The 16,512-nt window shown below is 44.2% G+C and overlaps 1 protein-coding gene across 1 annotated transcript; it reads left to right on the top strand.

The window, feature by feature from the left end:
* Positions 1 to 764: 764 nt before the first annotated feature.
* Positions 765 to 15,598, top strand: PCMTD2 (protein-L-isoaspartate (D-aspartate) O-methyltransferase domain containing 2). Its single transcript, XM_069871672.1, has 6 exons — positions 765 to 862; positions 4,715 to 5,049; positions 6,024 to 6,126; positions 8,520 to 8,691; positions 9,651 to 9,774; positions 12,296 to 15,598. Exons 1-6 carry the CDS (start codon positions 774 to 776, stop codon positions 12,676 to 12,678), a joined length of 1,206 nt encoding a protein of 401 aa, XP_069727773.1. The 5' UTR covers positions 765 to 773; the 3' UTR covers positions 12,679 to 15,598.
* Positions 15,599 to 16,512: the final 914 nt, after the last annotated feature.

The raw sequence follows: 16,512 nt of genomic DNA, 5'->3' as shown, positions 1-16,512 counted from the left end.
GAAAACATGCAGATATGGTTTTTCTGGACATGGTTTAGAAGGCACGGAGGTGTTGGTGTTGGGCTGACGGTTGGACTGGATGAGCCCAGAGGTCTTTTTGAACCCTAATGATTCTAGGATTCTGCGCTCCCAGGAAAAAGAGAGTCCTGGTAGACATCCCATCCCTGGAGGTGTTCAAGGCCAGGTTGGATGGTTGGATAGGGCTTGGAGCAGCCTGATCGAGTGCGAGGTGTCCCTGCCAGTGGCAGGGGGTAGAACTAGGTGAACTTTGAGGTCCCTTCCAACCCAAGCATTCTCTATTAAACAACACTGGTCCCAGAGCAGACCCCTATCCCATAAATAGACTCAGTTTGCTGCAGTGCTGCCAGGGCAGAGCCGGCACACACTGTGATGGAGACCCCAACCCCCTTGGAGCTCCCCTGAGGCATCCACCACCCCGCGCTGGCTCGGCATGGTACAGCCCGGGCAGCGTCCCCCGCAGGCGCACAGTGGTACAGCCTTCCCCCCACCGGCACAGTGCCCCCAAGGCCGGGCCGCCGCGCATGCGCAGTAGCGAGGCTGGAGCGCGGTGGTACATCCTGGGCCCCGCCCCCTGCCGGCACCTAGTGGCACAGCGTCTTCCTCTAGCTGCTGCGCATGCGCAGTGGCAGCGCTCGGGTAGCGCCTCCTGTCGGCGCGCAGTGACACAACGCCCCGGCGGCGCCCTGCGCATGCGCAGTGGTGTAGTTCGGGCGGCGCCCCCTGCCGGCCCGCAGTGGCGCGGCGCCCCGCGCATGCGCAGTGCGGGGCCGGCGCTGCCGGACTGTGTTTGCCGGCGCGTTCGCCGCGGGGCCGGGCGGGGAGCGGCTCGCCCAGCGCTCAGGTAGGGCCGGGAGCGGAGCGGGGCGAGCGAACCCCGTGTGCTGGGCCCAGGGTAAGGTCCGGCGGCCGGGGCGGGGCGAGCACTCGCGCAGGCTGAGCGGAGGAGGGGTTGGGAGCAGCCCTGAGGAGAGGAGCTGGGGCGGTGAGGGGCTCGGCCTGCTCACGGCCCAAACCCAGCCCTGTCCTGGGCTGCATCCCGAGCACTGGGGCCCGCAGGGGGAGGGAGGGGATTTTGCCCCTCTGCCCGGCTCTGAGGCCCTACCTGAAGCCCTGCGTCCAGCTCTGGAGTCCCCAACACAAGGAACGCAATTGTTGGAAGGGGTTCAGAGGAGGCCACGGGGATGAGCCGAGGGCTGGAGCACCTCTGCTGTGAGGACAGGCTGAGAAAGTTGGTGTTGTTCATTCTGGAGAAAAGGAGGCTCCAGGGAGACCTTAGAGCAGCTTCCAGCACTGAAAGGGGCTCCAGATGGGAGTGGAGCAAGGGTGTGGAGTGATAGGACGAGGGGCAATGGCTTTAAATTGGAAGGGGGAAGATTTAGATTAGACATTAGGAGAAAATTTTTCACTATGAGGGTGGGGAGGCCCTGGCCCAGGTTGCCCAGAGCAGTGGTGGCTGCCCCATCCCTGGAGGGGTTCAAGGCCAGGTTGGATGGGGCTTGGAGCCCCTGATCCAGTGGGAGGTGTCCCTGCCCCTGGCAGAGGTTGGAACTGGATAGGCTTTGTTGTCCCTTCCAACCCAAACTATTCCACCATTCTGTGAAATATAGACATTTTATCACCCTTTTGCTCCCTGCTTTGGGTGATGCATTTTGGGTTGATAATTTTGGCTCTTAGCGTGCTATAGAGGTACATTATGGTTCAGACCACCAATCCCAGATAAGCGTCATAGCCAAGTAGAGTCTCTCGGCTGGTTTGAGTTGCCTGCTGGTCTGTACCTGACACCATGGCTTCTCCCCAGCCCCCTTGGTAGCTCTGGGCACTGCTGGGGGCAGCGATGCTGTGTGGAGAGTGGGGCCACCCAGGAGTCATTAAAGCAAGAAGATGTCTATGTGTATATTGACACCAGGTCCCCTAAATCTCCCTCCCACTCTCTCATCTCCATTAGTTTCCTCCGCAGCAGCCTAGTAATCAGGTAGCATTTGAGCTGTACGGCATGGGGCGTTGTACTTAGTTATTTGAGAGGGTTAGAAGGGATCAGATTGAAACCTGTGCTGACTGTAGCTTTATTTTTCACCAATAAGCATCCTCACCTTTGTTATTCTTGCTGAAGAGTGTTATGTCTGAGCAAGAATGGAAATCTGTTGAGGTGAAGAACTGCATTTTTGTTCCTTGTGTATCGCTTTGTGTCTTCCCTTGTGTATCTGCTGGTGTTTGCCATGGAAAATCCTGGAAAGATGCCCCATCCCTGGAAACATTCAGAGTCAGGTTGGATGGGGCTCTGAGCAAACCTATCTGGTTGAAGATATCCCTGCTTACTGCTGGAGGGTTGGACTGGATGACCTTCATGGTCCCTTCCAACCCAAGCCATTCTATGAAGAAATTGCTTTAATTTCAGTGTTTTATTGCAGAGTCTGAATGTCAGGTTTGTTTGCTTGTTTGTTTTGGTTTTCTTAAAGAGGAAGATGGCAACAGGCATTGGAATGGATGTTTCAACCCTAAAAGGCTGCTTGATTTCATAGTTGTGTTGCAATCTGCTAACAATTAGAATCGCTTGCATGTGAGCTTTGTGCCTGCTCAGATTTGTGGAAATCTGTGCTTTCCCTAGAAGCATGAAAAGTGCAACTGTGCTGATTGTGGAGGGAGAGATCTTGTCTTAAAGGCACAACTTTGTATTCAGACTTTAAATCTAAAACTGTAGATTTTTTAATAGCAAAAAGACCTTAAATGGAAGAAAGAAGCAAGGCCAAGAATAAAATATGCAAAAGAAGGTCAAGGAAATCGACACTGTCAAGTAAGAGAGTATTTTAAGGCAGAATATTATATAAAGCATATGGATCAAAGATATAAGCAACTCCATATGTGCAGATGCAGCAAGTTGTTGTGTAAGTAAGAGGAGATGAAACAAGAAAGAAAGAAAGAATCAAATTGGCTGATGACCCCCCTAAGCCTTCAACTTGATGCATTTCTACTGTGAAGTAATAAAACACTGTCATTTTTTGTGGGGAAAATGAAGGAGTAACAAGAGAAGTGTGCAGAGGGGGCATTTTTTTAAGTTTTATTAATGGTCTGGGACTGAATTGATGTGTTTGAAACAGGAATGTATTAAAAACTGGCTTGGGTTCCCTGCCTATAAGTATATCCTGTTTTGTGCCTCTCTGCAGGTAACCAGGATGGGATGGTATTTGAGTAACTGTGAAATTCCCTTGGACTCCTGTAGCTTTGCTTTATTTCCTCTGAAACTGAAAGTGTATAATTTGCTCTCGCTGAAGGTAACAAACTCCAACAATTTAGCTGTAGGCAGATCTTCTGAGCCCAGGAATGAAGCCTAAAGCTGCTGCTTCTGTGGTTGTTATTGTGAGCAGAAAAAGGCATTATAAATAAATGTTTGTTTTTAAAGATATGGGTAGGGAAGAGAAGCTAGATTAATTTTGAGTAGTAAGTTCCTCTATTTTCTTCTCCCCCTATCCCTTTGTCTTTAAAACCTCTAGGTATTTTACTACGTGAGATGTGTAGCCGCGCTTAGTGCAGCCGACAGGCAAGAAAGGTGCTCGCTTTTCTTCCCCTGACACCAGGAAGCCTGAATAGGTTGCTGGAGATGGTGGTCTTGCTGAAGTCAGAAGTGTTTGTAATCGATAAATATGTCACTGGAGAGTTTTCAGTTTGGAGGTTAGCTCATCTAGTACTTCAGAGGGCCTACTTCTACAACTACCTGAAAGGAGGTTGTAGTGAAGTAGGGGTTGGTCTCTTTTCCCTGGTAGCCAGTGGCAGGACAAGGGCCTCAAGATGCCCCAGGTGAGGTTTTAAGTTGGCTATTAGGAGGACTTTATTAAATGAAAAGATTGTGAAGCCTTGGAAGAGGCTGCCGAGGGAGGTGGTTGAATCACCATCCCTGGAGGTGTTCAAAAGACACGTAGATATTGTACTTGGGGACATAGTCTGGTGGTGGTCTTAGCAGGGCTCAATCAGTGGTTGGACCTGATGATCTCAAAGATCTTTGCCAACTGAAACTGTTCTGTTATTCTCACAAATTCCCCAGGTTTCAGTGCAAATTTTATCTGCCATTTCTGTCGGTATTGTTAAGTGTTTACTGGTGATGCTGGCTCAAGCTGTAAAGATGAGCTGTGTGAGAATGTATTTGCTAAAGTCAGTAAACTTGTGCTGTAGGTCAGATGTTTGTTTAATCTTAATGAACTCAACATCCTGAGTTCAATTTGAGATTTTTCCAGTTCTTTCTGCCCGTGTCTTAGTCTCTTAATTTCCCCCTGATGTTAGAGATAGAAAGTATGTGTGTGGCAGGAATCCTGACAGGCAAGCCAGACTTGCACTGGTGGTTGGATTTGCAATAAAAAGTGACCTATGAGCACAACAGCTCGAATAATCCTTTATATAAAGGGTTCAATGGAAAAGCTGACATGCCAGTGAAATGTGGGTAGGGTTGGAAGACAGGCATTCCGTGTTTAAATTGGCTATTGTGATTCCACCCCCCCACCCCCCACTGGTGTCAGGTACTGGATGCTAGATCTGCTGCGGTTTTTTTCTCGTTGTTTGGCTAGGGGATGGGGCACTGGTGATGATGTTGTTCTGCTGCTTGTGGTCCTCAGAGCACCAAAAAATCTCTCTTAAAATTATGTCAACAGCAGCATAATGTTGAAGGGCATGTTCTACACCTCACTTTCCTTTATTATTCTTACAGTTCTAGTGCTTACAGAAAACTGGTGAAGATGGGAGGCGCAGTGAGTGCAGGAGAAGATAATGATGAATTAATTGATAACCTGAAGGAGGCTCAATACATCCGGACAGAACTGGTAGAACAGGCATTCCGAGCCATTGATCGAGCAGATTACTACCTGGAAGAGTTCAAAGACAATGCCTATAAGGACTTGGCATGGAAGCATGGAAATATTCATCTCTCAGCACCGTGCATTTACTCTGAGGTGATGGAAGCTTTGGATCTGCAACCAGGGCTGTCGTTTTTGAATCTTGGCAGTGGCACTGGTTATCTGAGCTCTATGGTTGGACTCATCTTGGGTAAATACCTTTTAACTCACGCTGTTTACATTAGATTTGAAAAAAACCCAGAGTTTTGAAATCAGGAATGAAGCATTCTTCAAGTAATGAAACAAAAAGGTAGCTGGGAAAGGAAATAGCACATTAATATAACTGGTCAGTTTGTTGGGATTCTTGCAACCCTCTCTCTGGAGCTGGATGGGATCCAGATGGGGTCAGAACAGGCACAAAGCAGAGCATCAAAGTGCAGTGATACAATGGCAGTTCCCCCTTAAGTATTTCAATCAGCGATTGTGCTGTCAGAGGTGGCAAATGACCGTGGGTCACATATTTTCCTTCTGTGGGGTTGTCAAGAATTTTAACTGCTGAAGTGTTTGTCAGGACGGAGCCTCACTGCCATCTCCCATTTGTGGCTTTCTGCTGGGTTTGTTGACATTACCTAGAATGCTGGTATGTATCTCCAGGGCTTTGGAATGTTTAGAAAAGTTACCAAGTCAGTTCTGAATAAAAAGCGAGAGTGTTGAACAACTTCTGCATTTTCCAATTTATTTTTGCGGTTAATTGAGGTACAATGTATGGTGGTTGCTCCCGTTTCCTCTGAGATTTTTAGCGTATTGGCGGTGAGCATAAAAATAACATAAAGGTGTTTTTGAGGGATTTATTAAAACATGCAGGCTATTGTTCTGCACTGGAATTTTTCCTAAGTGGTCAGTTTTATAGCAAAAATACCAGCATTTCCCTCCTTCAGAGGAATTTCCTGCATAGTTAAAAGCAAATGATTCGAAATTAGTTGTGTAAAATGGCTTCATTTGCTGCCAGAAATTGTAGGTATAGTGTTGTAATTCCCTTTGTAGCGCTAAGGTAGTGGACCCGACACAAGGGCTGTCTGACACTTGAGGAGCAATCTGTTAGAGGAAGTAACCAAAACTGTGTGCAGCCCTGTTGGATTTTGTGGTGTTGCCTGTTACCATTATCCTGCTTTTCTAAATTTGCAGGTCCTTTCGGTGTTAACCACGGTGTGGAGCTTCATTCCGATGTGATCGAATATGCGAAACAGAAATTGGACTTCTTCATTAAAACAAGCGACAGCTTTGACAAGTAAGAGTGCGGACTGCCCACGTGGATTCATTTTGTGCCTTTGGCTTTAGTCGTGCCAGTTCTCGCTCCCATGTGGCAGCCCTGGATTCAGGGTAATCTGAGGATTCTGGCTCCTTAGGCTTGCTGAGCTGCAGTGCGTGACCTTCGAAGCCGATGGGTATTGTGGGGGAGTTTCAGAAATGTGTGCTGTGTTTTTATTAGCATCGCTGCTGCTGCAGAGCTTAGAGGAAGCTGAAGGTTACTTATTTCAAAATGCACTTGGAGATGACAACTTGAAAAAAATCAGAATAATCATAGACTCATGGAATGGTTTGGGTCAGAAGAGACCTCAAAGCCCATCCAGTTCCACCCTCTGCCATGGGCAGGGACACCTCCCACTGGATCAGGGGCTCCAAGCCCCATCCAACCTGGCCTTGAACCCCTCCAGGGATGGAGCATCCACCACTGCTCTGAGCAACCTGGGCCAGGGCCTCCCTGTCTTCATCGTGAAGAATTTCTTCCTAATATCTAACCTTAATCTTCTCCTTTCCAATTTAAAGCCATTCCTCTCTGTCCTGTCACTCCATGCCCTTATAAAAGGCACCCCCCAGCTTTCCTGGAGACCCCTTTAGGTACTAGAAGGTTGTTATAAGATGTCTCTGGAGCCTTCTCTTCTCCAGGCCAAATAACCCCAATTCTCTCTCAGCCTGTCTTCATAGCAGAGGTGCTCCAGCCCTCAGATAATAATATATTATGATGTATTATAGTGCGGTTGGAGTTGATGATCTCTAAGGCCTTTTCCAACCTAATGATTCTATGATTTATAGATATATTTACAATATATATAATAATAGTTGTGCGTTTGCTCTGAGGGCATGCATGGTTATCAGAAGATTATGAACTGATTTCTGTGCTGGCTTGATATGTTTTATCTGAGAAGAAGGAAAAATGATGTTTTAAAATATGAAGGTATTTTTATGATGATTAAATCGGTACTAAAACTGCTTGGGATTTGATTTATGTTCTTCCTTGGAACCTCCGTTTTGCTGCTGTCACAGATAATAACTTCCCAGCAAGATAGCCATTGCCAACAGTAACCTCAGCAATAAAAGTCATGGCTGTCATGTTTTTGGATCTGTTACACAGTTTGTTCAAACAGGGAATTAAAGCATCTCTGGTACCTGATAGCCCTCTCGTGGGAGGAAGAAAATTAAAGTTGTTACATGCTGGAATTCAGACTATTCAGCCTTGTGCTGTTACTGCTGTGCTGGAAAGCTGCTGCTGAGAGAGCTATAATTTCTTGATGTTGGCAGCAGACAGAAAGTTTTCAGCGTGGATGGTGCTTGCACATAAATGTCTGGGTTTCTTTCAGGGTCACATTGCTCTTGTTTGAATAGGTGTTTTAAGGAAAACTTGGTTTTTTTCCACTCTCCTGACAAGTATAGCTATGGAGCGAAAGTGAGCTGAATTCAGAATCGGCATGGCTGGAAAATTGGCATCACCAAGAGCGATGGCTGCTGTTAGAACAGTGTGTGCAGGGACTGTTAGCTGGCTGCTTTCAGTGTCTAGCATGCTTTGCAAAAGCAGAAAGCTTCAGCAGGCGTTTAGGAATAAATAGGTTGAGCTGCTGCTTGTGATGCCAGTGGAAGAATGGATATGTTGTACAACTTCTATCAAAATCAGCCTTTAATTGTGGGGCTTAGAGCTTATGCAGTTTAGGAGCACATGAGAAAACCGGAAGCATCATAGAATCATTCATCTTGCTTCTGAACTGAATCAGAAATGCTATAAGCAAAAATTCTCTTTCTGAAGGGTGAAATTACGGTTCTTTTGAAGCTGATGGCAAAACTTCCATTGGCTTCAGCAGAGCATAGTTCTGAAGCATCAGGTGATCGTTCCCTGCAACATCTGAAAACAATTTAAAATGCTTTTGAAAATGCCAAAACAACCCTGGTGAAATCCTTAAAAGACTTCAACATCTGGAATTGCAGGTATAGTATTTGTATTTGCAAATTGTAAATGAGTCAGCATCGGATGATTAAAAACAGCTCGTGTAAAGAGTTGTATGCAACTCAAGTATGAAATGATGCATCCTTATCCTTTGGAGATTTTTACCTGTGAATTCTCACCTCATCCTTCTATGGTTTTGAGACTTTTGGCTGTTGTCTGTTCCAATAACGTCTAGAATAGATGTGCTTTAGAGGAGAAATCTTACGAAACTGGTTTTCTCAAGGATCTTCCATTGTATAAGTTTTTCAGTATTGCAGAAATAATTAGAATCATAGAATAAGCCTTTGTAAACAGTTTCTCCCTACCTTTCATGTAGGCCCTCTTCAGGTACTGGAAGTTGTCGCTATTCATTCACGTGATAAACTCTAATATTCTTGTATGATATGGCTCTTCTTTATTTTCAGATTTGAATTCTGTGAGCCGTCTTTTGTTACCGGCAATTGTTTAGAAATCTCTCCGGACTGCACTCAGTACGACCGTGTTTACTGTGGAGCTGGAGTACAGAAGGAACATGAAGACTACATGAAGAACCTGTTGAAAGTTGGAGGAATTCTTGTCATGCCTCTGGAAGAGAAGGTTCAGAGCCTTTCTATGCATATTTTTCTTTCGTTTATTCTTAATTTTCAGCTATTCTTAACTCTGATCTCGCTGTAGTCAATAGCGCTGCCTTTAGTTTGCCTTTTTTGTAGCAGGTCAAAGAAAGCATTAAATGCACCAGTTTTCACTGTGACTGGAAACTGAACTCTGCAGTCTTCCTAGTATTGGAGATATTCTTAGTTCTATCAGTCTTTCACATTTTCCATTCTGTTTATTCCAGATTTACTTTCATGCTGCAGAATGTCAGCAAGGTTGTGTTCAAGTTAGAATTTAGTGTTGTACTGAGTGGTAAAATACAGAATTTTACACTCTGACTCGCTTATAAAAAGTGTGCAAATCGTCCCTATGTACAAGTGTTAATGGATTCCATATATAAAAAGAGGGTAACTGCCCTGTGTGTGAGCTAAAGGTTGCAATTCAGATTACCTTTTTGGTGTAAAAGTCTGTTGTGTTAATGGACTGGCATGGCAAAGGTGTAGGTCTCACCTTTAGCTCTGCCAGGGTGGCTGAGATGAACAAAGTGCAGTGTTTTTTTCCCAGAAAGATGCTGTGCAGTGAGTTAGCGTAAGAGATTTGAGCTGGAACAGGAGTGCAGTGATCTGCAGACTCCTTCTAAATGAACATCCGTCAGTGGCTGACACGTTTTCTCAAGGGCAGACATAGCTGTTCTGGTTCAGAATTGAGGAAGATCTGGGAAAGCAAGGTGACCCAATCCGTGCACTGTGTTAAAACAGATGGAGTTACTTGAGGCTAATCGTATAAGGGTTCTCAGTTTTCTCAAAAATCCACCAGTGTTTCTTCTTATTATCTGACTGTTACTGGTGTAGATTCTAATACTTTAACCCCTTGTCCAGGCAGAAAAGTCGTTTCTTCATGTTTTGTTCAAAAATCTTACTGCAGTTCACACAATGGACAATAATCTCTTTGGTTTTGTTTAGTTGACTAAGATAACTCGCACTGGTCCTTCTGCCTGGGAGACCAAGAAGATTCTTGCTGTTTCTTTTGCTCCTTTGATTCTGCCTAACCATGCAGATTCAGGAAAATCAAGGATTGTTCACCTGCGTGAGTACGGTTGTTCTTGAGTATGGGGGAGGTTTCTGCTGCTATTTGGTTATCAGATGCATCTTGCTTCCTTAGATCTAATACCCGTATGAATCCTTTAAAGGAAAATTACTCCAACTGCTTCATTCTTTGAACAATTGTCCATGTCTGGGGTTATTTAGCCTGGAGAAAAAGAGGCTGAGGAGAGACCTTATAACAGTCTACAACTCCCTGAAAGTAGTCTGTGTGAGGTGGGTGCTGGGCTCTTCTCCCAAGTGACAGGTGATAGGATGAGAGCAAATGGCCTCGAACTGCACCAGAGGAGGGTCAGGTTAGTCATCAGGAGAAATTTCTTCACTGAAAGGGTTCTCGGGCACTGCAAGGGGCTGCCCAGAGAGGTGATGGAGTCACCATCTCTGGAAGGATTTAAAAGGTGGACAGACAAGGTGCTCAGGGATCTGGTTTAGTTGTGGGCAGATAGGGTTGGACTCGATCTCAAAAGTCCTTTCCAACCAAATAATTCTATGATTATAAGTCTTGTGTTGGATTCCAGTCTGGTTTTGAGGATATCTGTAGAGGCCTGGTGCAAGAATTAGAATTGCATAAAATAGATTCTAAATGCACATGAATTCCTGTGAAATTATACCTAAACTTTGTGGGATGGTTGCTCATCTGTATGTGCAAAAACATCTGTTTGAATCCTAAATTCCCTGTTGTCATGGTACTAGATGATCTTTGAGGTCCCTTACAACTCAAACCATTCTATGATTCTAAAACACACCGGCAGTACCTGTCAGCAAGCGTGTCTACTAAAGGCTCTCACTACCTAGCAATTGGTAACAACCCTGAACCTGGAAGCCCGAGGGACAGAAGTTGTTCAGTTTTTGACTAGCTGTTTAAAATGAAGGTCGTACTCAATGGCCTCAATCTTTAGATTAAGAGTTCAGTGTAGAAAGGCGTCTTAAGAACACATGAAGACAGAGACACTTCCGTAAAGAGATTAGTCGGGCTTTGTTCTTATTCTGGAAAAGTGTCTTTGCATGACAAAAAGCAGCTCGGTGAGCAGTCCCTACATTGCCATAAAGTCCTTTAAGTGCTTATTTCATTTCACTGTGTATGTTGGCTTTGTAGTGACACCCGCATATGATACATGGGATTTTTTTCTGCTTACAGGAATGCTTTCTTGTCACTAGAAGGCTGGGGTTTTTGTGTATTTCAGTTTTAATTCCTTTCAGTACCTGGATGCGTGTCCATTGATATATTTTATTTCTTTACACTGCATGACTTATTCTGGACACTTCTGGGCTGGCAGCAAGTGCAGAAGACAGAGCAGTCATCCAAACCATTAATGTGGGAGATATTTTAATACAATAACTTATTGTATGCTGCTATAATTACTCTTCCCAAGTGGCTTCCAGCCAGTCTTCATGCACAAAGTCTGAAGCACTTTTTGAAGAGCATAAACAGTACTCATGTTTTAGAAATTAAAAACATGGCAAAGCTGAAGTAGCTTAACAAGAGAGAAATAATTTTATGGAAGATTTAAATAGGCTTCAGATCTAGTTATCTACAGTAGGAAAATGTCTTTTCCTATGTTCTTAAATAGTTGCACTTTCAGTCACAAAGTCTGCACTGCATTCTTATAACCTTTAAGGTGTGTATCTTAAAATAATTGTGAGGACATCAAAATATAGAATCATAAAATGGTTTGAGTTGGAAGGGACCTCAAAGCCCATCCAGTTCCAACCCCCTGCCATGGGCAGGGACACCTCCCACTGGATCCAGTTGCTCCAAGCCCCATCCTGGCCTTGAACACCTCCAGGGATGGGGCAGCCACTACTGCTCTGGGCAGCCTGGGCCAGGGCCTCCTCACCCACATCGTGAAGAATTTCTTCTAATTTAAATTTTCCCCCTTCTAATTTAAAGCCATTCTCCCTTGTCCTATCACTCCATGCCCTTGTAAAAAGCCCCTCCTCACCTTTCCTCTGGAGCCTTTTTCAGGTATGGAAGCTGCACTAAGGTCTTCCTGGAGCCTTCTCTTCTCCAGGCTGAACAACCCCAGCTCTCTCAGAGTGTCCTCATAGCAGAGGTTCTCTAGCCCTCAGATCATCTTCGTGGCCTCCTCTGGACCCGTTCCAACAGTTCTGTATCCCTCTTATGTTGGGGATTCCAGAACTGGACATACAGCTCCAGGTGGGATCTCTGCCAAGAAGTCAGCCTGTGCTTGCAAGGGGATAAAAGTGGAAATTTCTGTCAAGGCAGCGCACGAGCCCTCCTGCCCCCATGCTTTTTCTGCTATTTATGAAACTCTTCTTTCATCCCATTCTTTTTATTCAGTTAATGAGGGAAATGCATAATTAAATTTTGTTTGGAAAGTTACAATACAGTTTATCTGAGTTGACAGGAGTTGAATAGAGCTGGTTTTGTAATCACAGCAGGGGATTTGAGTGGCCTGGTTTAATTTGAGCAAATACAACTTTTCCTGTGAGCACTCTCGAGGGGAGGTTCTCCATATCTGTTCATGGTTTTTGTTTTGTTGTAGCCCCTGTGGCTGTTCGGAGCCTCCAGGATCTGGCTCGCATTGCTATCCGAGGCACAATTAAAAAGATCATACACCAAGAAGCGATGAGCAAAAATGGAAATGGGCTGAAGAACCCCCCAAGATTTAAACGAAGACGTGTGCGTCGCCGCCGCATGGAAACTATTGTTTTCTTGGACAAAGAGGTCTTCGCTAGTCGTATCTCCAACCCGTCAGATGATAACAACAACAGTGAGGACCTTGAGGATGACAGACAAGAAGAAGAAGAAACTAAACCCTCTGAACTAAAGCCAGATCCCCCTGTAAACTTCTTGAGAGAGAAGGTCTTGAGTCTGCCTTTGCCTGATCCCTTGAAATATTACCTGCTTTATTACAGGGAAAAATAACTTTCTTCTAGAAGGTGGGAAGTAGGCAGAAAATGCAGTACTTTGTAGGGCTTGACACATGTAAACCACTTGCTTGCCTGCTCCTGTGACCACCTGAGGCAGTAAGCTGGCTGGGGAACGTGGCTGCTGTATACTTCAACCTTATAGCTTTTAAAAGTTGTTTTTCTTCTCAGTTGTGTGCTATAGTTTTATCCTACAGCAGGGATTCCTTAGAAAGCGAGTTGGTGAAATGCTCAGCTGCTTATGGAAAGGAGAATTTGATTCCTTGTGACTTAACTGCGCAGAGAAAAAAATCTCATAGTTGCTCTACCAAATTGCAGGTTTTAAGTACCCTTAAGCAGTTCCACAGAGACCTTTGCTGTCTGTGCTCTCTCTCGCTAAACCTGCCACGTTTTTACCGTGGTGTGTGTTTAATGAAGATTATTACTAAAAACTGACCTGGTAAATCTTGTTCCTTCCAGTGAAAAAGCACAACTACAGAGAGGAAAGAATTGTTGGTGTTACTTGTGGCATCCGGATTTTGAGTGAGAAGGAAAGCATCAGCTCTACTCAAGTTGGTCTCAGTTTTGCTTGTAAACTAAACATATTTTTTCAGTAAAAGCTAAAAATGTTTTACATAATATCGGTTTTCTTAATGGGAAATGCTTGTTCTAGTGAATCAGTCTGAGATGCAAATTTATGGGGTTGAGTTTTTTAAAGCGATGGAGGCAAGAGAAGAATTGCAAAGCTGATTAGCTTTGACAGGATGCTAAGGTAGTCAGGAGAGCGCGTGTTGTCTCTGGAAACGTTTGCAGAGTAATTCTGAGTGGGGAGGAGGGTAGAGAGGCGATGCAGAGTGATGAGTTTGTGAAAATTGAACTGTGAAAGCAGAATCTGTGGATTTTGCTGTTGTGCAAAAGGACTTGTGCTTGCTGGGCTGGGTGAAGTGCGGAGTGCTCATCTGAGTGGAGTGGCTGGTGTCCTGGGACATGAGCCAAATGTAGTTTTCTGGAGGCTATGCAGAACCTGAAAACAGTCTAGAAAGCCAAATAGGTGCACTTCTAGGCTGTTCCTGTGTGTGGCTAGAAGACAGCTTTGTACACACAGTCCATGTACGGTGGTGGAATGAAGTTGATCAACTTGGTAGGTTATTTTATTCCTGCAACAATTAAGTAGGTGTTTTAACAGACTTGTATAGAAGGACTTAACACTCTGCAGTTCTGTGGATGTGAGCTCTTAATTTTTATCCCCAAGTCTTCCTGTAGTGGTAATGGAAGGAGATATCTTATTTAGAAGGGGAAGTTTGCTTGGTTCAGACTGTTTGAAAAATCTGCCTAAACCAGTAAAGGCTGGAAAGAAGAAACTCTTGATGTGAAATACTCCTAAGGCTAGGGGAGTGAAAAACCACTCAAAGTAGGGAACAAAGCTCTCTTAAGGCATTGCCCCTTCAGAAGCACTGGAGTTGGTATTGCTTTGATAGCTGGTTTTGTTTTGTACAGTCTCCTCGTTTTCTGAGGAGGAGTGAATGAAGACTCTTTTGCCAAAACTAAACTGGTTTTTGGTTAATGGACTGAATTGCACGACTTGCTTGAAGATAAATCATGTCTCAGAGTTCTGTGTGGCTTTGAAAATAAGCAGATAACTCTTGTACGTCTAAGCCCAAGGTGGAGAATTCTTCCTTGCTTGATGGGCTTTCTGTCTGCCTTTGAGAATGTTATCTGATAACGTGGTGTCACTGGCATATTTCACAGCTGTAGACTGTACTTTGCCTCTAGCTTCTGAAGTCTCCACTTCTGCTCGAAGTGGTACCCCTAGCTATCTTGCTCCCTTGGATTTTTACTGCTTTATTTTAGATGGGTTCTGTGGCCACTGAGCTGATGGTTTCCTGTGAACTTGAGCACCCGTCTTGTAATTCTGGCATCTATAATGAATTTCTACAAATGAAAACCCCGGATGTGGTGGTAAATGGAGGCTTAATAGAATCTAGGTGTGATGTTTCTCTGTGCTTCCCCAAAGGCTGTGTCCCATCTGCGTGTGTTGGCCATTTCAGTTTAGTAGCGGTCGTATCGGGGATGTGCCTGCTGTATCATGGCATAATTTCCATACCCCGAGAGAGGACAGGGTGCCTCCTGCTTTTGGCTGCCAGGTCATCCCCTCAGCTTGTTCATTACAAAACTTTTCAAGCAGTTGCTTAAAAAACAACATTAATCTTCATGTTCATATTAATAAACCTTGCTGAGATCCCGTTAAAGCTGATGAGTTGAGGGAGAATAATCTTTCATTTAGCCCTGTTTGGTTTTACCCCCAGCTGTAAAAGATATTTTGTCAGATCTTTCACCAGATTTGCCTTTTTTATTACATTTGCTAGATTTTTGTAGCTTTCTGTAAGATGCAAAATGTACTGCTATTTTTCCTGGATAAGGTCAAATAAATAAATATATATACAGGAAATTTATGTTCTAGGTTGTCAAATTGTCCCCTTGTCCAAAAAAACACAGATCCAAACATTCACATATTAGAGATTTTATGTGTAATATAATTGTGAAATAGCATTGCTTATCGCCTGTAAATGAAGGGGAGCTGTAAATACGTTTTCCCTGCGCACAAGCACTTGCACTGTAGTTTTGTTTGCATTTCTAATAGCGGAATTGTAGCATAACTGGTTTTGTATAGTCTGTAAACTGTCTAGGGGTTTTACCTGCTTTCTGTCCTTTTATGTTCTAAGTAGTTGTCTCTATAATCGTGTGTGACTCTTCAGGTTTCAAAACTGCAGTAAACTTGCAAGAAGAAGTGGACTTGAAGCTGCTTTAATCATTGTGCGAGTTGAAAAATCTCTGTATAGAAACTAGAGTGAAATGGGCCTGAAGCATGCAAAAGTGTTACGCTTTTAACTTTATTATTAAGTGTTGCAGTATCAATAAAGACTTTTTAGCCTTCTTAACATGCTTTTGCATTGTGGTGCAAGGTATCTTCCTAATATCTAATCTAAACTTCTCTTTTAGTTTAAAACCGTTCCCCCTTGTCCTGTTGCTACAGGCCCTGATAAAAAGTTTCTCCTCCTCTTGAAAAGGTAATTTTTGTTTATTTTCCTAGAAATGCCTCCTTATAGAGCAGTAGATGTGTTACCCTGTCCTAACAGAGTTTGGAGTGCTTTGGAATGAGGTGGTGTGGGGAGCAATCAGGCTGGAAGAACGACTGAAGTCTTGCAGACTTTGGCGTAACCTGTGTTGTCTTTTCTGCTGCACATGAAGGATGCATTTCTAGTGCACTTAACTGCTCAAGTTGGAATGAAAAGCTGTCATTCACCGGGAGCAATCTGCTTTCAACAGCCAGTTGTTATCTGAAGTCTGAAGAAAGTAATTTACTCTTTTTCAACCCGTTTTTGTAAGGAGGGGTTGGGTGGCCACTAGAGGACACTCTGCTCAAACCCATGGGCTGGAGGTGCAGGGGAGCGCGGAGTTAGCCAACTTGGATTTCAAAGGGATGTCAGAGCCAACAAAGAGCCTTGTCCCCCAGGACTTGATGCAGGAAAACCTGCAGTGTAACGCCCTCTTTATTGCTGGAAAACAATATAGATTTTACCCTCTTTGATGTGAAATTTGTAAGTGAAACCCTAAACCCCAACACTCTTTCCAAATGTTCAAGTAACAAAGAATCTGAAGGGAAAAGAGAACCAGGGATATTTAAATGTTGCTCTCGTTAAGTACAGTTTCATCCCATCAATTATAGTCTAATTTACAGCACGAAGCAGACTTGCTGGTTGATGGGAAGCATTCGTTTTGTCTTCCAGGCGATGTGGAATGGTGGCATGTCTGGAACTCATCAAGTATTTTTATATTCTAATAAGGGTTAATG

This window comes from Phaenicophaeus curvirostris, chromosome 18 (assembly GCF_032191515.1).
Source record: "Phaenicophaeus curvirostris isolate KB17595 chromosome 18, BPBGC_Pcur_1.0, whole genome shotgun sequence".
Taxonomy (NCBI): domain Eukaryota; kingdom Metazoa; phylum Chordata; class Aves; order Cuculiformes; family Cuculidae; genus Phaenicophaeus; species Phaenicophaeus curvirostris.
Note: the sequence above shows the minus strand (reverse complement) of the source record. Positions and strands in the feature narration are given on the sequence as shown.

Bases quoted from the DNA above. Each gene is read 5' to 3' on its own strand.
- PCMTD2 (XM_069871672.1), top strand. From the start codon at position 774: ATGCGCAGTGCGGGGCCGGCGCTGCCGGACTGTGTTTGCCGGCGCGTT. The intron at 5,050-6,023 runs GTAAATACCTTT...CTAAATTTGCAG, and splicing joins TATGGTTGGACTCATCTTGG to GTCCTTTCGGTGTTAACCAC. The intron at 8,692-9,650 runs GTTCAGAGCCTT...GGTTTTGTTTAG, and splicing joins TCATGCCTCTGGAAGAGAAG to TTGACTAAGATAACTCGCAC.